This window comes from Tinamus guttatus, unplaced genomic scaffold, assembly GCF_059628265.1.
Source record: "Tinamus guttatus ecotype Peru unplaced genomic scaffold, ASM5962826v1 Tinamus_guttatus_pri_ptg000293l, whole genome shotgun sequence".
Taxonomy (NCBI): Eukaryota; Metazoa; Chordata; class Aves; order Tinamiformes; family Tinamidae; genus Tinamus; species Tinamus guttatus.
The window spans coordinates 377018-397139 of NW_028288827.1; the positions used below are offsets into that span (position 1 = coordinate 377018).

Genomic DNA, 20122 nt, shown 5'->3' on the forward strand with positions numbered 1-20122 from the left:
GGAGGATGGTTGCTGATTTTGCCAGGAGCAGGAGACCTGGCCAAACAGACCAGTGAATGGTCACCTAAAGGAACAGTTGGGATGCAACCATCCTGTTACCTTTTCTAAGTGCACACAGCCTTGTGCAGGTGCAAAAGCTAAACTAAAAAATAATAACAAAAAAAAAATTCCCAGGCAATGTGACACTACCTATTGGAATAATCAATATTTTAAATGGTCCTGGAGGTGTGACGCATCGATCTCTCTGCAGGAGCCGGAGATCCGGTTGGGGCTGGGCAGGATGAGCAGCTGAGCCAAAATTTGCTATGAAATTTCTTTAGAAACCACAACCCAGGGAGGAAAATTTCTCTTGCTTTGTTTACTGCAGAACAGATTTGCCTTTCGATTAGCTCCAAAATATTCAGACTGGCATTGCCTGAAATTACCTTGAATATATTCAAAGAGCAGAATGTGGGGGGAAAAAAACAACACTATTAATAAATCACATTTTTTTGGTGAGAAGCTGGGGGGAGTAGATAAACACAATTTATAGGTTGTGTTTCCCTGAACAGGCTGCAAGATTGCTCAGCACACATTACAAGAAGTGGCTTTATGCACAGGGATGCCCATAAAACGTTTCAATTCCATGTTTAGCACCCATGGAGTTTAGCAGCTGGGATTTCACATCAAACTGATATAAAGGTGAGGTACCTGGGAGCCAGTTCCAACCAGTAAAGGCTGGTCGGGGTGAAAAACAAGAAATGCCCCTTATTTGAAAAAAAAGTTTCGATGGGATCAGCTGGCAGGAGACCTCAGGGATATGAACACCTTCACCTTGCGCATGAAGGGCAAGGCACGGCTTGGTTAAAATTCAGGTGAAAAACACGTTTCAGAGCATTTTGCTATTTGTTGAGCTCTGTATCAATTCATTTTCTATAGCCTAATTTTTATGCAACCAGTTTCTCTAAAGAAGATAAATGGCTCATACGAGGGAAACATGCTCCGCGCTTCGCCCACAAAAACCGATGATAGATACGCTATCGGCACCACTAACACAGTCCATTCATCACAATCCCTTATGTACACCCTAACAAATACATTTCTTAACGACTCTGTGGCATTTCAAAACAAATAATACATTTTCAATTGACTTCAGTTAGTTGATGAATGCAGGATTCCACAGAAATGATAAAATAAAGGTGGGTGCAACCAGAACAGGGAAAGGTGAGGCATCACCTTTCAGTGGATCTATATTATGTCTTTCCTATGGGTTGAAAAACAATAAAAAGGAAGTAACATATATTTCAAGAATATTCACAAATATTTCAAGATTTGTATGATTCTTTAAAGCAATCTGACTATATAAACTTCGCCCAAGGTCTACATTTCAAGCAATGATCCTTTTTTCAGGTGTTACGCACTGACTTGCATCGATATAAAAGTGAATACAACGGAATAACAGATGCCCACAGAGATTTTGTGCTGTGATGAAAAGCACGAACACAATCTCATGAATGTTAACCCAGAAAGAACTAAAACCCCTATTGCACTTCTCACAGAGCAAGACTCTGTGGAAGTAGCTTTTGCCAAGTTTATAGAGTCTACTTAAATACAAAGATTATTCACCGTGTTGCACGACGCTTTGCTCCTGTTTTCAAGGCTGCAGTTGCACTATCAAGGACAGGACAGAACTAGCAGCATCCAAAACAAACACTTCCTTCGGTGCTGAGGTGCTGCCTCGCACCGTTATCTTGTGGAAATTATAAAGCAAACAAGGAACCTGTCCCTGAAGCATCCCAAACACTGAGCTGAAGGAAGGTCACCCGGAGGAAGACTAAAAACCAAACAGCTATTTGCACCTTTTTGTTTTCCTAGAGGGAGAAGGAGAGCTGACAAGCTGCAGGGATGGAAGAGGTTTGTTTTGCTCCTGTCCTTGGAGAGACTCTCATAATTGAAAGCATCCAGGTGGATCACACGACAGGTCACATCTGCCTTTGGGATTTTTTGCTTAGAGAGGTCCTCACACCAGTAGAGCATTTCCCCAAAATACATCCTAAACGTCCCCCGGGAGCCTCTTCCTCCCTCCCCTTAAAACCACACACAGATTTTAGCCCATGGGTTCCACGGAAGAGCGGATCCATCACTGCACGTGATGCAGCCCGATCCTCCCCAAAACGAGGGCCGGGCTCCGCGGCCCCGCTCTCCAGCTCTGCAGATGCATTTTCAGAATTATTTGCCCTTGTCCTCTCCAGGCTTTATTTATAGCTTATGCTTGGGGATTTATTAGCCCCTAAAATCCTCTGCTGAATTCTTCTTATCACCATCAGCAAGAGGCACAGCACCCGTAACCTTTCCTTTTTACAATGCAAGAGTTTCAAGTCAAATAGGCTTCAGATGTGCTGAGCCGAAACCCGCAACAATGATCTACAACCCTTATTTTCTTGCTCTGCGAACACAATAAAATATTTCGGGGCTGCAATTACTATTACAGCAGGTGTCTGAAGCCAGGGAAAAGGAAAGGAAGGTATAAGATCCCATAGGAGTGCAAAGAGCCCTGCAGTGTGGGGAGCTTCAGGTAAGCAGCAGGGAAGTCCCAAAACGCAACTCTGGCTTCCAAGTGAGTCAAATTTGTAAGACTATCAGGCCAATACTGCTGTACCAGTGGATAAAACCCCACTCTCCAGTACCCAGCATTGCAAGTTGGTAACGCAGCTCTTTGCATTGGGGATCCCCAGGAGCCGACGGGGGTTTTGTAAAATAGAAAACAGAAATAAAAGGAGAAATCCATCCTGGATATAAGCCAACCAAATTCAATCCTGTTTCTCCAAACACTGGTGCTTTCTTCTCCTCCTCCCTCCCACACAACGACACACGAGCGGCGCATGGTGCTCAATTCAGTGGCAGTACCTGGAGGGGAAGCCAGCTGCACTGATGCGGATGGTCTCCAGCACACCACAAGCTCTGAGCTGCTGGTCCACTCTCTTCGCATCAAAACTGCAATTACAGTCAGGATACAGTTAGGACACACACAACACGGCAGGTGATTCAGTCCTTTACACCCACCCGGACATTGCACTGCAAGGAAGGAAAGCTCTGAGGCAGCTGGTGCTGGTTTAGTGAGCCTTTTGGGTCCCTTGCAGAAAAAAAGGCTCTGCTGTCATCATCAGCATGGGAGTCAAAGAAAAGCAAGCATCAATGATGCCGCTTATATGATCCTATCTGATCCTGCCTATCTGATCCTCTCTTTCCAATTTACGTCTGATGTCTCCCATCCTCTCACTACTGGGAAGAGCTTGGCTTCATCTTTTTGGTAATCCTCTTACAGATACTACAAGACGGCTATTAGGTTTCCCTTAAGCCTTCTCTTCTCCAGGCTAAATGTCTCATCTTAGCAAAAAAAAGAAAAAGAAGAAAAAATGTTCTCACAGCTGAAAAATGTTAAGTTTTAGGTGGAAATTTTTTTTTTTTTTCCTGAACAATAAAGCTGTAACACGAAGTGTTCTGCACGACACCACTTTGATGCTAACACAGTGCAGTGTCACTGACATCCCATTTCTCTAATTCTTCCTGGCATTTCAAGCAGAACTGCCTCTGAAATGCAAACTCCTTTACATCTGTGCCAGTTTTCACCACCTTGGTACAGACATCAGTATTATATACAAGTAAATAGGCTCAGTTGAAGCCATAAATCCAGACTGCCCTGGCAATACAGAAATGCAACGTCTCCACTCAGAGCCTGGACATTCCTTCTGATATTTTCAGCCCATGGTAGGAGCATGTGCAGAGCATCTATTTAAATTCCACTAGAGAGGGTTAGTAAACACTTCTGTACTTCATCTAAAGAAAATAATGAAACAAAAAAACATGTAACTTAATTTAGGATAAGATTCTTCTCCCCTAATGGCTAAACTACTTTGCAGTAAGAGGGAACAAGATCAGGCACAAATACATTACTCAAGAGGTCGAACAAGGCCATCAGCTACTGCTCCCCATGCTTACAGCTTTCGATACACCTCTCAAGCACAGGGAAGACCCAGATCACCTTTTTACTCCAGCTATTCACTCACCTGGAAATCTGCCTCAGGCTGAACAAAGTCATGTTTTTGTTTTTTTCACTTTACCTTGGAAGCATTGAGACATTTATTTTGTTCATTTTGCAAGCAATTTTGCGAGCTCGCTGCATATCTACACCTTTTCATTTTTCTCTCCGCTACTTTTCACTGTTTAATACTCTATTTATATCAAAGCGATTAAACATGCTGTCACTGCAAACCAAGAATGTGCCACAGCATGTGCAATTTAAGGATATTTATCTTTCAATACTAGTAGAGCATCTACAAAATTACTAGGATATGTATTAGTTTTTAGTTCAGTGAGACAGAGAATGCCTAATGAAACCCAAGAGAAGTAACTCCAGCTTTTGGGACCTGGAACGACACTGGGAGAGGAGCATCTCTTAAGGAAAAAGAGGTTGCTGGTGCTACACAGCTAAGCACATTATCCAAAAGCCAACTTACTTGAATGGGAGCTTCTCATCATTTGGCTTTATGCAGCGTATGTAGTGCGGGGTGGTGGCATTCAGTGTCTCCATAAGCAAATGCAGGGAGTTCCTGAACTGCGAGACAAAATCATTTATTTTTATGGATGAAGGTGCTGTAAGGTGCAATCCATACCAGCCCATAGCTATAACATGATATAAACCCCCTATGAGGCCAGCATGTGCAGCAGCAATTCAGATAAGACGCTGGTGAGCTCCAGCTCTACAGTGCAGAGCACAGACAAGTGGGAATCAGAATCACCAAGTCCTTAAGGGCTGGGAAGAGCTCAGGAAGTCCCCAGGCCACCTGCCTGCTCCAAGCAGAGACAGCTATGGGCTCACACCAGCTTGCTCAGGGGTCTACCCAATTGCGCCTTGAAAACCTCCAAGGATGGAGACTGCACAACCTTGCTGGACACCTGCTCCACTGCTAGGCTGTCCTCATGGAAAAAAATCTACTTTTTCTTCAGTCAGAATCTACCTTGTTCCAATTTCTGACCACTATCAGACACAGAGTTTAATGAACCCCGCTGCAGTCCCAGCTTGGCTTATGCCACAGCTACATCCTTCCAATCAAGGCTACTTTCCAAGATTGCCAGAAGGTCTCTAAAACATGGCCAAACCGATCCCATCCCACAACCCTGGCGTGCAAGAGAAATCTCTTCAGTTTGCACAATAGCTTTTTATTCATCTCTGTTTCAGCTGGAGATGGAAGGGAGGCGAGACACCCTCAGCTGTGAAAATGAGGTGTCTGGATTCAGCTTTCCCATTCCTCTCAACTCACATCAAACCAAGTACTGTCTACCTACATTTTTTTCCCCCTTTTTAAGCTTGGCTGCTATCAGTCAGCTTGTCCGTGAGCCAAATCACAGGAGACACAGGAGATGCAGTAAGTTTAAATGAAGCAGCTGTGCATTAAGCTTTGGGAGACCATCTGGTTTCCATACCAAGGTCATTGCACAGGTCACGGTCACCTCTGATCACTCATGCCAGGACCAAGAATGGAGCAACTTTGCCGACCCTGTCACATTGCACCGTACCTGGTGTCCCACCGTCTTCTTGTGCTCCTTGTTGGCCGCTTTGACCGCGGGTCTGGCAGAGCGGACGTTGATCTTGGAGGTCCCCTTCTTCACCGAGGCAGCGGGCGCAGTGTCCTTCTCGTCCTCGAACAAGTCTGCAACCATCTGGTACTGAAAGGAAAGACAAGGGCTGAGCATCCTCACCAGGGCAATAAACTAAAGACAAGAAGCGTTGCAGCCGTGTAAACCACACCAGCAGGGACATCGGGGACCCTCTTTTGCAGTTCATCAACTCTTTAAGCACGCACATTAAATGGAATGAGCAGAACAGGCAGCTCATTAGCGAAAAGGCTGTCGAAACCCACTCAAATCATCATTACCAAAGTCATGCTGGCTTTTCAGGACAGGTTATGGCTTTTCTATGGCTAGTTATTATTTATTTATTTTAAAGGAGCAGCATCTTTATACTTGCATTAGGCCCAAAGTTAAACGCTAACTGCAGCAGTGCCTGGCAGCAATGCCAGCTCCAAAACCCCAGCTCAGTGAGGTGCAAACCACCAATCTGCATTTGGCTGCTGCTTTGCATTACTTGCACATGCCTAAAAGTGAGGCAGTTCTGAGCTGCACCCAGTGCCATTACCCACTGATGGATTTGGAGAGTTCCTGAGTTTGAGGAATGACAGTGTTCCTCACGCTCAGCTAATTTGAGCCCCCTCCAATCCCAAATCTTTTCTGAAAATGCAAAAACATAAGTTGAAATTTGCTATGCAAACTTTAACCAAAACACTGCCTTGTTTTCTTACTTGTTGCTGATCCCTCAAAGAGGACGGCAGAGCCTGAGCAGGTCACAGACCTGAAGTCTGCAAGCTGCTGTTCCACCATCTAAAGGTTAACTCTGCTTTTTCTTCATCCAGAATGAAGAAAACAAATGGGAAATAAATGCTTGATCTGAGAGAGCCTGAAAGACTGTTGTAGCTCCCACAACTCACGGTCACCAAATCGCATTAGACTTTGCCTCCTCCGGCTCCTCCTAAAGGCTAGTTTGGTGTATTCAGAGTAAGTTCTCAAAACCCAACAGTGCTTTACCACGTTATATTCTTATTAAAGGCTGCTGATCTCATTTTTACCAGCAGCTGTTGCCTACCAGATGGTTCTCCACCGCTCCCCCGACCGCAGATACGAGTATTTCCAGCCCTGGTGCCGGCTTGTTTGCATAGCTTGCTAGTGCAGCAGTCTAAATACTGGCGTGGAAAAGCAACTGTTTGCATTACACTATCAGATTGCTCGCAGGCTCCGAGACCGTGCTCGCTGGGGAGCCGCTGTGTGCTCACGGCTGTTATTTTTATCTCTGCAGCTTGCTCAACTCCTACCCACTGCACATGCCAAAACAAAGGTTCGCACACTTCCTCCTGCCATCCAGCCCCAAAAAAGACATCCTGGCAGCTGTTTGGCTCTCAGGACATGCTAATCTCCAGCGCTTTGCCTGCTACAGAAGCGGGATGCTCAGGGGGCAGGTGCTGGAAGCTGGAAGGCGACCAACGAAGACTTCAATTTAGCAGCTCACTGGACATGGCAGCAAAATTCCAGGCTGTCATTTCAGGTTCCAAAATATCTTTCAATGCTTAGTCGTCTGTGTCATCGATCCCTGGCTCCGATCACTGCTCAGGGCATTAAAGTGCTGCTACCAGGCCAGTGACCAGCAGTGGTCTCAGGGCTGAATTTTCAGCTTAGGTAAAGCAAAAGTGGTGCAGCTTGAACCATTTGCACCAGCCCAGAAACTGGAAGACAGAAGGACAAAACCTTCCTTCACGATTTCCCAAATTGAAATTGCTGGTGCATTATTCATAATTACAAAGGGCAGGAATATAATCTCTTTAACAGCATGCCCCTGCACTCCCCGCTTGGCATTCAGACCAGCTTCCTTCCCTTGGAGAACACCATCTCTCAACCATTTTAGCTGACCAGTGCTCTCAAAAGTAATTAGCTGCTTTATAAAGTCCTCGCTGTCTCGTTGGCTGAAATAATTGCATTCTAATTAGCAGGAGGCAATTCCACTGCGGTGGGAGCTCTTCATCAGTAACATACTTGCTGACAGAGAGATGTTCTGGTCTTTGCTGTGTTAAATTGGCAGCGGTTCCCCACCTTGCCTGTGCATTGCCTTGGTGGGAATATGACGGAGAAGCCAGTGCATGCTTAGGTCTGATCCTGGTCCTTTCCAAGGCAGGACAAAGTCCTTGTAGCACAGCCTTCATCAGCACAAAGGCAAGCTTTAGACAAATCAGTACATCCCTCCAAATTCAGACTTTTCTGTTAAGTTCAGAGAAACTGGACTGCTCTTTACAGAAAGCAACTTCTCTTTGGTTTAGACATCTGTGGAGTCCATGTGACAGGTGGAGATGAAATAAGGAAGGAGACGGAATGAGGAAAAACAATTTTTCTTGAGGGTGACACTGAAGCAGGTAGCCCAGAGAGGTTGTGGAGTCTCTTTCTCCAGAGATGCTGAAAAGTCTCCTGGACATGATCCTGTTTGGATCCCAGATTCAACCTAGGTGACCCTGCTTGAGCAAGGAGGCTGGACCAGATGATCCCTAGAGATCCCTCCAGCCTCCACCCTTCTGTGACTCTGAATCTACCTGGCAAAAGGACAAGTGGAAAGCAAAAAAGTAGGATTTCAGAGGCTTCATGTTAAAACCACAGTCCCTCTCTGCCTGGGAACCAGCTGCAGAGCCACCACAGCAGCACTGGGAACTCACCAAGTGCTTCCGCATGATCCAAAGATCATCGGCATAGTTTTGGAGCCATGTAAGTCCAAGTCTTCGGCCTTCAAATATACCTCCTAATACCTTAAGTTACTCTGCTCCAAGCAAGAAACCCTATGTTTCAAGCCAAGAAAACCAGCTGCAAGGAGTGTGGTTTGGTTCTTTGCTATCAAAGTCCAGCCTACTCTGCGAGGCAGGAATGACACTTGTGCAAGAGGCCAACCAAGGTGCATGGTCCTTAACACACTTCATTGCTTCTGGAGTGCCATCCTGATGCCTGTTCCATCCAGAGGCATTAAGAGGTGGAGATGGCAGCAAGCCAAAAGTAGGAACCAAGCCTCTTGCTCTCCTCCCCATGGAGTAGCTACTGCACAAGGAGAAGGATTTCCCAAGAAAGGTTTGCAAAACCTTGGTAAAACCCAGATGTCAGCAGATGCTGATGCTGTGCAGGCCACGATGGCAAGGTAAGGGAGGCAGCAAACTGTGACTTTCCCCCTCCTCATTTGGCCATGTGCTTTCATCACAGCTACAAAGCCATCGGACATCTCCAAGCATTTATTCAGTCCTCCAACCCTCACCCAAAACAGCCATCACTGGAGCAGTACCTTCAGCAGCAAGTTCAGCCCTGGCTAAATAATTCATCATAGAGCATCAATTATTCCTCTGGACTACCTGGTGTTTCTAATAAGCCCTAATCAGGCAAGATTTTTGCTCTGAGAAAACTGCAAGCTTCCTGAGCACACAGCACTTTTGATTTGGGCATTATTAGAGCCCAGCTTCACAGTTATTAAAGACCTGCAACTGCCCCCATGGACAGGAAAATTGCATACTTTGCCGTCTTCCTATGAATTCAGTGCTGAAATGCAGGGTGAGCCATTGACAACACTCCATTAATTTCCCACTCTTGCCTCTCGTATTTGACGGAAATAAACTCTTGCTCCTATAAATAATACTTGCTCCCTTTCCCCTCATTGTGCTCCTTCTCAAGCAAAGGGACCAAAATCTCAGTGTGTGACATACACTTCTGTGAAATATTTTTTAATTCTCCCAAATATTAAGAGATGCACCTGGAATGGTTAGGGCAATTGAAAAAAGCCTTAAGTCATTAAACAGCAACTAAACTAACTTGCTTAAGCAATTAAACTTGACTTTGATTAGCATAGGAGTGTTTCCAGTCCGTTTCTAAACAATTCACACATCAATTTCCTTAACAGTCCTTAACATCTTTGTCATTTTTAACCAAAGCCCCTGTGTGCTTTATGCATGTCCATGTCCCATGTATATTGTCAATGTGGGTTCAAGGATGGAAGTGGGGCAATACTGGAAGTCCATATAAAATCCGACCGTTTTGCAGACAAGCGTGGCCCCTCCTACACAAAGCAGACCCCACATCCCCTTCCTGCCCTTACCTTGCTGGCTTTCAGGATGTTGATCTGCTCTTCATACACGGTATCCCTGTTTTTCTCAAGAAAGCCCTCGCACTGGTACTCCACCTAATACAAGGAAAGGGGAAAAGGCAGAGGTTAAATTCCTCCTCACAAAAGCCTGATGACACAGGCACAACATGTTCCTCCCAAGGCAAGCTCGCTCAAAAAGCTAAGAGGGAGAGGGGAACAACTAGAATGTAACAACTATTTTTTTTTATTTAAAAAGAGTGAATCTGAACACAGGCAAAATCCTTAACACAAGCACAGATTGTTTCTTAGTCATTAAACTATTTTGTAGGGCATCCAGATGCATTTTTACCCCAAAAAGTGGCAGAACCTCAAAGACTATTATTGCCTTGCCCCTTTTTTTTTTTTTTTTTTTTTTTTCTTAAAAGGCACTCCAAAGCTCCCTGTGAGCTAACTGATAAACCTCAAAAGGACAGAAGGACACTATATGCACACACGCATGCACTTCTGTATTTGTAGTTCTACATTTTTAACATTTTCTATCCAAACCCAAAACATGCATGCAAAGCTTGGCATCTTCTTGCTCCAAACAACGGGGCTCCAACACACTGTTCCAAAACTTCTGCTCTCCCAAATAATCCCCTGCTCCAATATTTCTTTGGTGAATCTGTCCCAACAGTAAGTCATTTCACTGTGGCTTGGACAAAAGAGGATTTTTCTCTGCTCAGGAAAGCATACCTATCTAAAGCTTAGTGCAATAGTTGAGAGGCAGGAGCCTTCCAGCCGATCAAGGTCTGAGCACCCAGCCAACCATCCCTCTAAAAGGAGCTCACTGCTCCTATAAATTAATTGAGTGTGTGCGTGTGGACCTCTTCTCTGCTCCCACGGATTTGCCTTTCTGCACTCAAGGCCCCAAGCACACGGCGTTACCTTGTCTGCAAAGTGCACCACCACGAAGGAGGTGTTGGACATGCGGGGCTTCTGGAAATGCTGGTTGCCCGTGTGCTGGTTGTACAGCTTCTGCGCCCAGTTGTGGTCCGTTCCTTTGGGCACCTGAGTGGGAAGGAAAGGAACACAGATACAATTGGATGGATGAATACCCTGACTGCCCAGAGGCTCCTCTCCCAGCTGGCTGAGCAGGAGGAAGGACAACAGGAACCAAAAAAGCTTGGGGAAGAAGTAAGTCCACAATGTGCATTACAGTCGACAAGAAAAAGCCAAAAAGACAGCCTCAAACTCCGATTTCTCCACTGGTGTCACCAAAATCTAACAAGCAGGAGCTTGAGAACCAACCTATGAAAACTTCCAGGTCAACATCCCAACTCATGCCTCCATCGGCATTCCCCACATCTTCATCCATACTCCAGATCCTGTTGACCAGACTGCCAAGGGGGCTACTCCAGTATTTGCTGCCTGGGCAAGGGATGTGTTTGGTTTTGTCACAAGGAAACACTGGCATTGCCCCTGCTCAATAATAAATAATATGCATTACAAGAATGCTGCCAACAGCAGCTACATGGATATTAGAGAAAAGAAGTGCCTGTCCTCCCTGATTCTGGGAATGGGTGCTATGTTATTTTCACATATAGTCTTACACAAATACAGTAAAAATTTGCTTCCAGTGAAAATGCCTGAGTGCTGGTACTACTCTGACAGCCAGGTAGCTCCCACAGAAGGAAAAAATAATAATAATAAAGCATTTTTGTGCTTAAGTTGCACTAAATGCTAGGCACAGACATCACACTGAAAAGCAGTTTTTCTGGGGACCAAATGACAGCCAATAGTTTCACAAACTGCTGAGACAACATTCAAGAGGTGTCAGTTTATTTTAAAATAATGCTAATAAAATGCTTAAGAAAACTGCCTAACAGTCACAAGCCCTGGGATCCAGCACATGTAGCTCACCCCGATGTCACATATATTGGTATGGTTGCCTCATCCAAAATATTCTGAGAATGAGATCGAGGACAGCTCCCACTGTGCCAAATCCATTGCTCCATATCTTTAAGTTTCAACATTATCTCTTCAGGCACTTGCATCCTAAATATGAGATGCAAACATCCTAATTTCCCTGGGCAGCTAGGAACGGGATAGGAATTTTTATATGTTTATATACAATATTGCCAAAGAATAATCACGGCAGGAGGTGCAGCTTTCCTTTTGGATACAAACTGGACAAGTGTCGAGAGCAGGTTCCCGCGTCTGCAGGGGGAAGGTCCCCTCCACCAGCTTGCTGCACGGTCACCCCAAACCACCTTCTGCACCACACAAAGCAGATTTACCCTGCAGCATCTCTCTTTTGGGCCAGGCACTTTGCAGAAAAACCTGCTTATCTGGCAGCTGAGCTCCCTGCATGCCACCACACAGCCCGACTGGTTTTATAGCTGCTTGGGAAACACCTGAGAGCAGATACAAACTAATAGGGCCATTAACTGCGCTGTTATAACAGCTCTCAGTATTGTCTTGGCAGCTTAAAGCCACCGAGAAACTTATTTTGGGAATATCCCATCAGAGCAAGACTTCTGGGGGAGAGGAGGAAGAGGAAAAGGAGGTGGGAAAGAGAGGAAGACCATGGTGCCTCATGGGGATTGCACGGAAATCTCTGCATGGCAATAACGTTAGAGGAGGTGACACCCCTGCTCCTGTCTCAACTGCTCTTTTCCTTCTGTCGCTTAAGGACACTGCTTTTGCATCAGAAGCATCCCCAGATCAAAAAAAGAAAGGTAAAAACCCCTGAACACCCAGGTATTTGGGCTGAAGGATGAGATTCTGCCCACAGTTACAGAAGGAAAACAATTAACAAAGGTCCACCCAAACCTGCTGACACCAAAGTTCTCAGCAATGCATGAGGAGACAAGCGGGACTGATAACTCAGCTGCTAGAAACAGGCTCCAGGTTTTCTGGCATATGGCAAAAGGAGCTGGGAAAGGCTAGACAGTGTCTTTTGAACAGCAGTTACGAGTTTGGTCAAACAAATTCTCCTCTGGCAGTCTCAGAGTGATCCTCAGTGACCAGAAATTCCCCAAGATTCATAATAAATAACTGCACAAAGATGTCATGATGGGCACAGCAGTTGGGCAGCAGGACCCTTTACAGGGAAAGCTGGATATCCATAGTGCCTTCAGATGTTTTACTCCCAAATGACCTCTGGGAACAGTACGGAAGATGCACTGCACTCATGCAAAGCAGGTGGTTTGGGGAAGAGAAGCAGAAAACTGCATCCAGCTTTGATACGGAGATATCACTACATTCCTTGAAGAATTTTCAAGTTCCTTCAAAGGCAATTTCAGACTCCTGAACACCAGACCAGTCCAGGTTCTCTTCTTCAGAGTGCTGGAGCTGCTCTTAACATATTGTCTCCACCCTCAGTGTCCTGGGGGAACTCTAATGACGCCAACCAAAGTCATTCTTCACTTTCTGTGACAAAACCAAACATCTTCAGAAGCTTCCTGGTACCCCATATCCAAGCACACCTTCTACATGACCTTCTAACTTGCCAGGAACAGATTTTTAGAAGACTGCCTCCCTCCTTACTCTCTGTCTCTGCTGATGGGCTTTATATTGGTTCTTCCATCTCTCCTGAAAAGCTCTATTATTATTCTATATTATTGGAATTTAGGGCTTCCTAAATCCCATGGGTAACCTTCTGCACTTGTGCTGGCCCTGGCTCACAAGGCTCCTGCAAGGCAACTTTCTGCTGATGAGGCATCACTCCTCCTGTTCCTGTGACCTCTTCTTAGGCCAATACAAAGCCAAGAGGTCCTAGAAGCCCTAGATCCAAGGAGGAAATCCTCCAGCATGGGTGAAATGGGGAAGACTGTGACAAGGTCCTTTGAGGACTCCAAGAAAACTTAGCAGAAGGTGCAGGGTCACAGTCACACAAAGATTAAAAGAATCCTTGTGCAGATCAGAGATGTAACAGGAGGTCGGATCAAATGAGGCCTCCCTCCAGCCTTAATAACTCTACGACAGCTCTCAACTCCAAAGACCTGAAAGCTGCCTAGTTAAACCCAAGGAATAAAAACAGATCTTAACACACTCTTATCTTAGAGCTACAGGTCTTATGGTTTGCTTTCAAGAGACAGTTCTGGTCCTTCAAAATTCCCGTTCCTAATCAAAATCTTTCATTCATTGCTGACTCTCATTCCTGTCCTGTTGTCCTCCTTCTCCAAATTCTGTGGCAAGACACTCGCTGAGCCCTGAAGGTCTATGACCTCTGTTAGTCAAATGACTTCAACATTTCTAGAAAGCCCCCAAACTCTCATTTAAAATAATAATAATTAAAAAATCAACCTGTGATGACTTGAGCACCAATGTGGAAGCTGCATTGCCCTCGTTTTTCTATGCTGCCCAAACCGTACCACTGTCCCCTTGGTCCCCAAGCACGTTTTCCCACCCGCTCCAAGACAGCATGCCTACCACTCAGCTCACCACCAGCAAGGGGGACAACAGAGCCACCCTGATGGGTGAAGAACCACCAGCAGCAATGTGGGTGTGAAGGTTTTCATGCAGACACTGCTGTTTTTCCTTGACAGGCTTGACAAAACCCTCATAAGACTAAAGCCTTTATGCAGGTTATTATAAAAAAAAGCCAATTTGAGGGCCCGTACAGGAGCCAGTGACTAATCCCAGCATCCCTTGGTGACAGACACCACCGAGACAATTGGCACCTGACGTGCGGGAACAGCTCCTGTGCTCCAGTTTCTTGGGCAAAAAAAGTCGCAGATTAAAAAATACTAAAAGTTAGAGAAATATTTGCAGCCAAGTTTCTCTTCTCTGTGCTTTTTCACACTGCCATTATCCTCTAGGAGAAGAATTGCCTCCTAGATGAGAGCAGAGCTCCATCTAATGCAATGTCTCATCACCAGGAGCAACACACACCGGGTGTTTTCGAGCAGAGCAAAGAGACTTACCAGACAAGTCACCAGGGAAACTTTCCTTCTGGTCCTCTTGATACCTAGGAGCTGCCTCAAGCTCAAACAACTTAACAGGCTTAACAGTGCAGATGGAAAACAAAATTTGAGGGCCAAATATCAAGCAAAAATTTCTGACCTCCTCCTGAGCCAGCCCTGGGTAAGATGCTATTTTAGGACTGTTAAATTATGTTTAATTCACTTTCATTTTCAAGTTATGTTCAGAAACTGTAACAGACAGGATAAGACAAGCTGGGAGGAAGGCTGAAGCTTTTTCTCTGCTGTGCATATGCTTTTAGCTGTTCCTTCTAGCTGAGCCTCTGGAGGACCTCAAATGCAATTTTTTAGGTGTTTTCCTTGGCCATGGGCAGAGCCTGTGCAGGACGTGCAGGCTGAAGACAGGCCTGCCATGTCTAGGGACTGTCACACTGCAGAGTAGTCACTTAACAGGTCACCTTCCTTCCACAGGCAAGGATGGGCCACATGTCTTGTTAAACCCCAATGGGGACCAAAGTCAAAAATAATGAATCCCAAACCTTTCCCTGTGATGCAACATGACATGCCTGCTCTTGCACCATTGGAAAAAGCCCATGGACCTCATCAGGCCAACAGGGACCAGCTGGGCACTCTGATGACCTTGGCAATTCAGCAGCAAGATCCCTTCATCCTCTGCATCCATGCCCTACCCCATGCTTCACCCCTCTTGCGTTTGACTACAAACCCTCAAACCCATCCCAAAAGAGCAAGATGCTTCCTGCCCTACAACGCATCTTAGACTCCATGGAGATTCTTCGCAAGGAGACGGCAACTTATTGAGCATGCTGTCACCAAACTGGCCCGAGGAACCGTTGGGAGCAAAATGAACACATCCCTCCCCAGCTCGGTACGTGTGCCTCCACAAGGCAACTGTATCCACTGGGAAGGTTGCCATCTGCTCCTTCCCACCGTGCTCCATGCCAAAGGACTGGGTGCCCCAGCTTCCCAGAAGAATCTCCCACCTAACACACCTTGTTCCTAGATACGTTTGGTAATTTATGACCAAACAAGAAAAAGTTCAGTCTTTTTTCTAAGTTCCCATGTAGGTTTGTAGTTCTGGAATTTCTTGTAAACTCATAAGCCTGAATTAATTTAAGTTGGTATGAGAGACAGGTGATATGCACTGCGATCTACTGTACCAAAATTGCAGGCTTGCCCTGAGAAATAAAATTAAATAAATCTATATTTTTAATGTCCCAAAATTTTCTAGTGTAATTTGACCTTTTAATTAAGGAAAGAAAAGCAAAGCCCTCTATCTCTATAGTTTCAGAACTACAGACCAACAGAAGTGAAGGAGGGACCCAATCCAAACCCCAATGAAAGGTCACTAGATGAGTTATTAATGGAAAGCCAACACAGGTGAGGACACCTGGACAGAATATCATCAACAGGTCCTGTTTCTCTACTCCAAAGGAGCCAAGTGGGCATCCAATTTCAGTCCTCTGCACAACTATGGATTGAAGTCGACGTGAGTTTGTCAGCAGCTTCAGCAGATCCTTGTAGCATGGCCAATTTCCTCATCACTCATCACAGCCCAGGCCTGATTTTCACTGCTCCAGAATGCAGCCATTCCCCAAAGAGACACATTTCTCACTTTAGGCCTGTGGCACAATTCAGCACAGCAAGGTTAACCAACCAGAAGACCCCCCCCTCCAGGTACACTTTTTCCATATACTGAGTACCACAGAAGCATAAACTCCGAAGTCTGGAGACATTACTCTAAGTGTAGTTGACTTCACCCCAAATAACTCCAGCAGGAAGATTTTGTTCTTCCTTGGGACAAAACAAGGATTGAGGCAGGGAGGAGCGTCAGGTCCTGGATCATGGTGAAAGATCAGAAAGTCACAAGCAGGTGCTGTCTTAGGTGAAGCCCAGCCAGACACAGGAGTTTTGATGTTATATGGTATGAACAGGCTTCCCACTTTATAAAGTGGCAGCAAACTTCTTCCAAAGAGGCTTACAGTGGTTCTCAAGCAAAACAACAGCCAATGTCTGGCCCTAGCCCTCAGCACCCAAGCAACACATGTCCTTTATCCTCCTGTGAGCTCCAAAATGTCTGTGAGCTGGAGGATGACCCATTCTTTAACCTTTGAGAAACCCTAATTTGACAGCAGAAAGGTGAGCGGTTTTCTTTACCTTGCACTCTTCATCTAGCAGGTCCAAGATACCGAGTTTTGCTTCTATAAGGTCAGTGCAGGGCTGGTTATCATAGAAGTCTATGAGCGTCCACGGGATTTCTTCCTTCATGTACTCTTCTTGTTCCAGCTTAAACACATGCTGAGATAAGAAGAGCAAAATTAGTGACCTGCACCTTGAGCACCCCAGGGCCAGCTCCCTTCATTCTTCAATACCATGAAGAGTTTTCCTGCAGCATGTCAGGAAGCCACAGAAACTTTAGACGCTTTGTGCACGTAATGTACATGAGCAGGAGATACACCTGGCGCTAAGAAAAATTCCTCTCCCCTTTGGGACTCCACTGACTAAACAAGGGACCTTCAGTGGATTCACTAGCACGAAGTCAGGCCACATTGACCATGTGTGCCCCAACGGATAATCACCAATCCACAAAGCTTCCTAGGAGAGATATTGCCCTCAGCACCGTAACTGACTCATGAACATCCCTATTGCAGATTCTGATTTTTCTAAAAATAGCAATAATAATAATAATAATAATAAAAGGTTATTTCTATGGCTTATATATCTCAGACCTATCCGCAGGGAGATAAATTGTCTTTGGCTATTTCTGAGACATTAAGCATATTAAAAAGAAAGATTTTTCAAGTGCACTTCTTTTTCTTCAAAAGATGGCTTTTTAAAATCTCTTCAAACATGTCATCTCTGAGTTCAAATTTATAAGCTTTAGAAGTGATAGTTGGACACATTAAGAAAGATATGCACAGTGCAAACAACCTGTCATTTCCCTTTCATTTTTACAAGCGGTGATCTGATGAATCAGAGATATCTCAAATGTTTATGCCAGGCAGGCGATACTGTTTCAGAATGCCCCACTCCTCCCGCAGTACTTAGCTGCTCCAGTTTAACAGATTTTCCCTCAAATACTGAAGCTAATAGCAAGTCTTTCCCTGCCTACAACCAGAGCAGAAGATGACCCCTTAATGATTTTGCTTTCAGTCCAGGTAAGTGCTTGTACTTAATAAAAGAATTTGTAGTGTCCTGTTAAAAAAGGAGGGTGTCCAGCTGAGCCATGTAATCCAGAATTTCAGTTGTTGTGGTTGAAGCCACATTTAATCAAGAGGTTTTCATTCGTGTTTTATCACAGAAGGAAAACCAGGGCTGAGCACAACCATGTGTCAGCTCCAGCTCAGCTTCGGAATGAAACCATGCAAACCAAAGCTGGCAAACTCCCAACTTACTCAAAAACATCAGTGATCCTTTGCTTAAACCATTTGTAAATCTGCTTCCAATATCAATTTTATAAAAAAAAACAAGCGCCACTTCCAACTTGGTCCAAGTATGCAGTGCACAAGCCTTGCCCATGAGAGATGGTATCGCAAGGACGACGTTTGTGGCCATTAAAGTACAAAGCGGACGTGCAATTGTCTGGCCCCAATGAGTTTTCTAAGTTTCATGGCACGTTTCCAAGTCGACCTTACCAAGTTGAACTGCTGCTGGAGCTTTTCATTCGCATAGTTGATACAAAACTGTTCAAAGCTATTCACTTCAAAAGTTTCAAACCTGCAAAGCAATGAATAAATCAGCATTAAGGGTCACCGCTTATTAAAAAAATCTACTTCACTCTGTGGTGGTGTCATCTATGTGACAGGAAACATCAGTTATTCAGTCTTGTTGAATTCCTTCTATCCCAAGTCTACACTTTACTCCTCGTACCCCGAATTTGTATCTTTCCTTTCCAAAACTCAAGGGATTCACAAAGTCTGTTCTCATAAGCACAAGTCTGATATTTCGTACGCCCATAGCTGCTTGCACATTAGACAGTAGTGTCGTCTGAGATGAGAAACATAACAATCTCTCTTGAGGAAAAATATCATTAAATATTAATGGCACATATATTCACTGCGAAGGTGATGGCCAATCACTAGCTGCTGTTGTTTAAAAAAAAAAAGATGATATTATTTTTAGTGCAATTTAATAGAGCAGAAAAAGAAAAAATCATAATTACAGCCTCTGCATTGCATCCTTATTTTACTCCTATTAATTTTAATAATGAGTTTTAAGGCATGGTTGGCAAGGCAGAAAACTTTTGACAAATTTCTGTAGGGATTAAACTTACAAAAAAACATGGCCCCTCCATCAAATGAATAAGCTGCTGCAATAAGTGTACGGTGCTTGGGTTGGGTAAAGGGTGCTCTATTGAGCCCACGGGTGCTACAAGAACAGTCTGAGAGCACCGCACAACTGACGCATCTTTTTTTCTTCTCAAAATCAGTGCTTTTAGCACTTTTTGGTTACCAGTTGGCTGCTACCCAGGTTTTGCAGTTTTTACACTTTTGGAACACACGCTGTAACATACAGAACTGCCAGACACTGGAGGGTCTGGGGAGGGCAGAAACCAAAGACAGGTATTAATCACATATAAGTTATTTTTTTCCCCAGAAAAGGAGCTATTTAAGCTATTCTTCGCAGAAAGCATCTAGAAGGGAGAAAAAAAAAAAAAAAAAAAAAAAAAGGAAGTGTCTCTCAAGCATCCAAATGTTGCATTTTCTAATCAGGTACTGCAAGGAGCCGGCTCTGAGGGAGCTGATGCAAACCTGCTGGTTAGGGAACCACTCTTGCGCTGTTCGCTAATTGGGAGAGCAGTTTGTTTTGCCCGTTCTGTGTGCATCCTGGCTCCAAAAAGGTGCTAAGCTAAGGCTTTGGGAAAAGGCCATAAATGGCCATTTTCTCTTAATCACTTCCCAAGCATTCCCCTATATCCTGGTGCAAGAAAACACAACTCGCCCGCCCTTCCCCTCACACTGAATCCAGCTCTGTATTTAAGTCCATTAATATGTTTGCACAGTTACTTGCTCCATTTCGTCTTTTCTCCTTATTCTACCATGTAACCTGCAGGTCCCAAACCTGCTGAAGTGCCAGGTCTTATACTAAAATATTTAAAGTTCATAAATAAGCTCAGCACGTGGCTGCCCGTTGCTCACACTTGCTTTCATGCTGCAAACAGCAGATGAATGAAAACAAACCATCCCTGACGAATCCCAAAACGTCTCCAGGAATTTGCTCTTCAAAAAGCTCACAAGGAGCCATGGAATTGCGGGTGCTAAGTGACCCGTGATTCCTTTGCAGTGAGCCCAGCACACCCAAACACACAGCGATTAGGCACCTGCACGAAGTACTGAGAGCAGCGTTGGAGTAAACTAGTTTTCATGCAAAGGAACACAGTTCCTTCAATTATTTATTTCTGTTAATAATTTACTCAAGTTACTTGATTATTATTTATTGCAATTCAGCATTATAAGGCTTCAAGGTGCTGCTCCTTGTCCCTCAGATGTGACAACCAGTGATGATT

General features: G+C 44.7%; 1 protein-coding gene across 1 annotated transcript in view; it reads right to left on the minus strand.

Annotated features, from left to right (window-relative positions):
• The window catches only part of MYO5B (myosin VB), a 91493-nt gene that overhangs the window by 38349 nt on the left and 33022 nt on the right, over nt 1–20122 (minus strand). The window contains exons 11-17 of the mRNA XM_088527889.1: nt 18252–18333; nt 16774–16914; nt 10619–10741; nt 9704–9787; nt 5557–5706; nt 4497–4594; nt 2887–2973 (exon numbers count right to left, since the gene is read on the minus strand). Coding sequence (XP_088384015.1) covers nt 2887–2973; nt 4497–4594; nt 5557–5706; nt 9704–9787; nt 10619–10741; nt 16774–16914; nt 18252–18333 — 765 coding nt within the window. The remainder of the gene's footprint in view (nt 1–2886; nt 2974–4496; nt 4595–5556; nt 5707–9703; nt 9788–10618; nt 10742–16773; nt 16915–18251; nt 18334–20122) is intronic.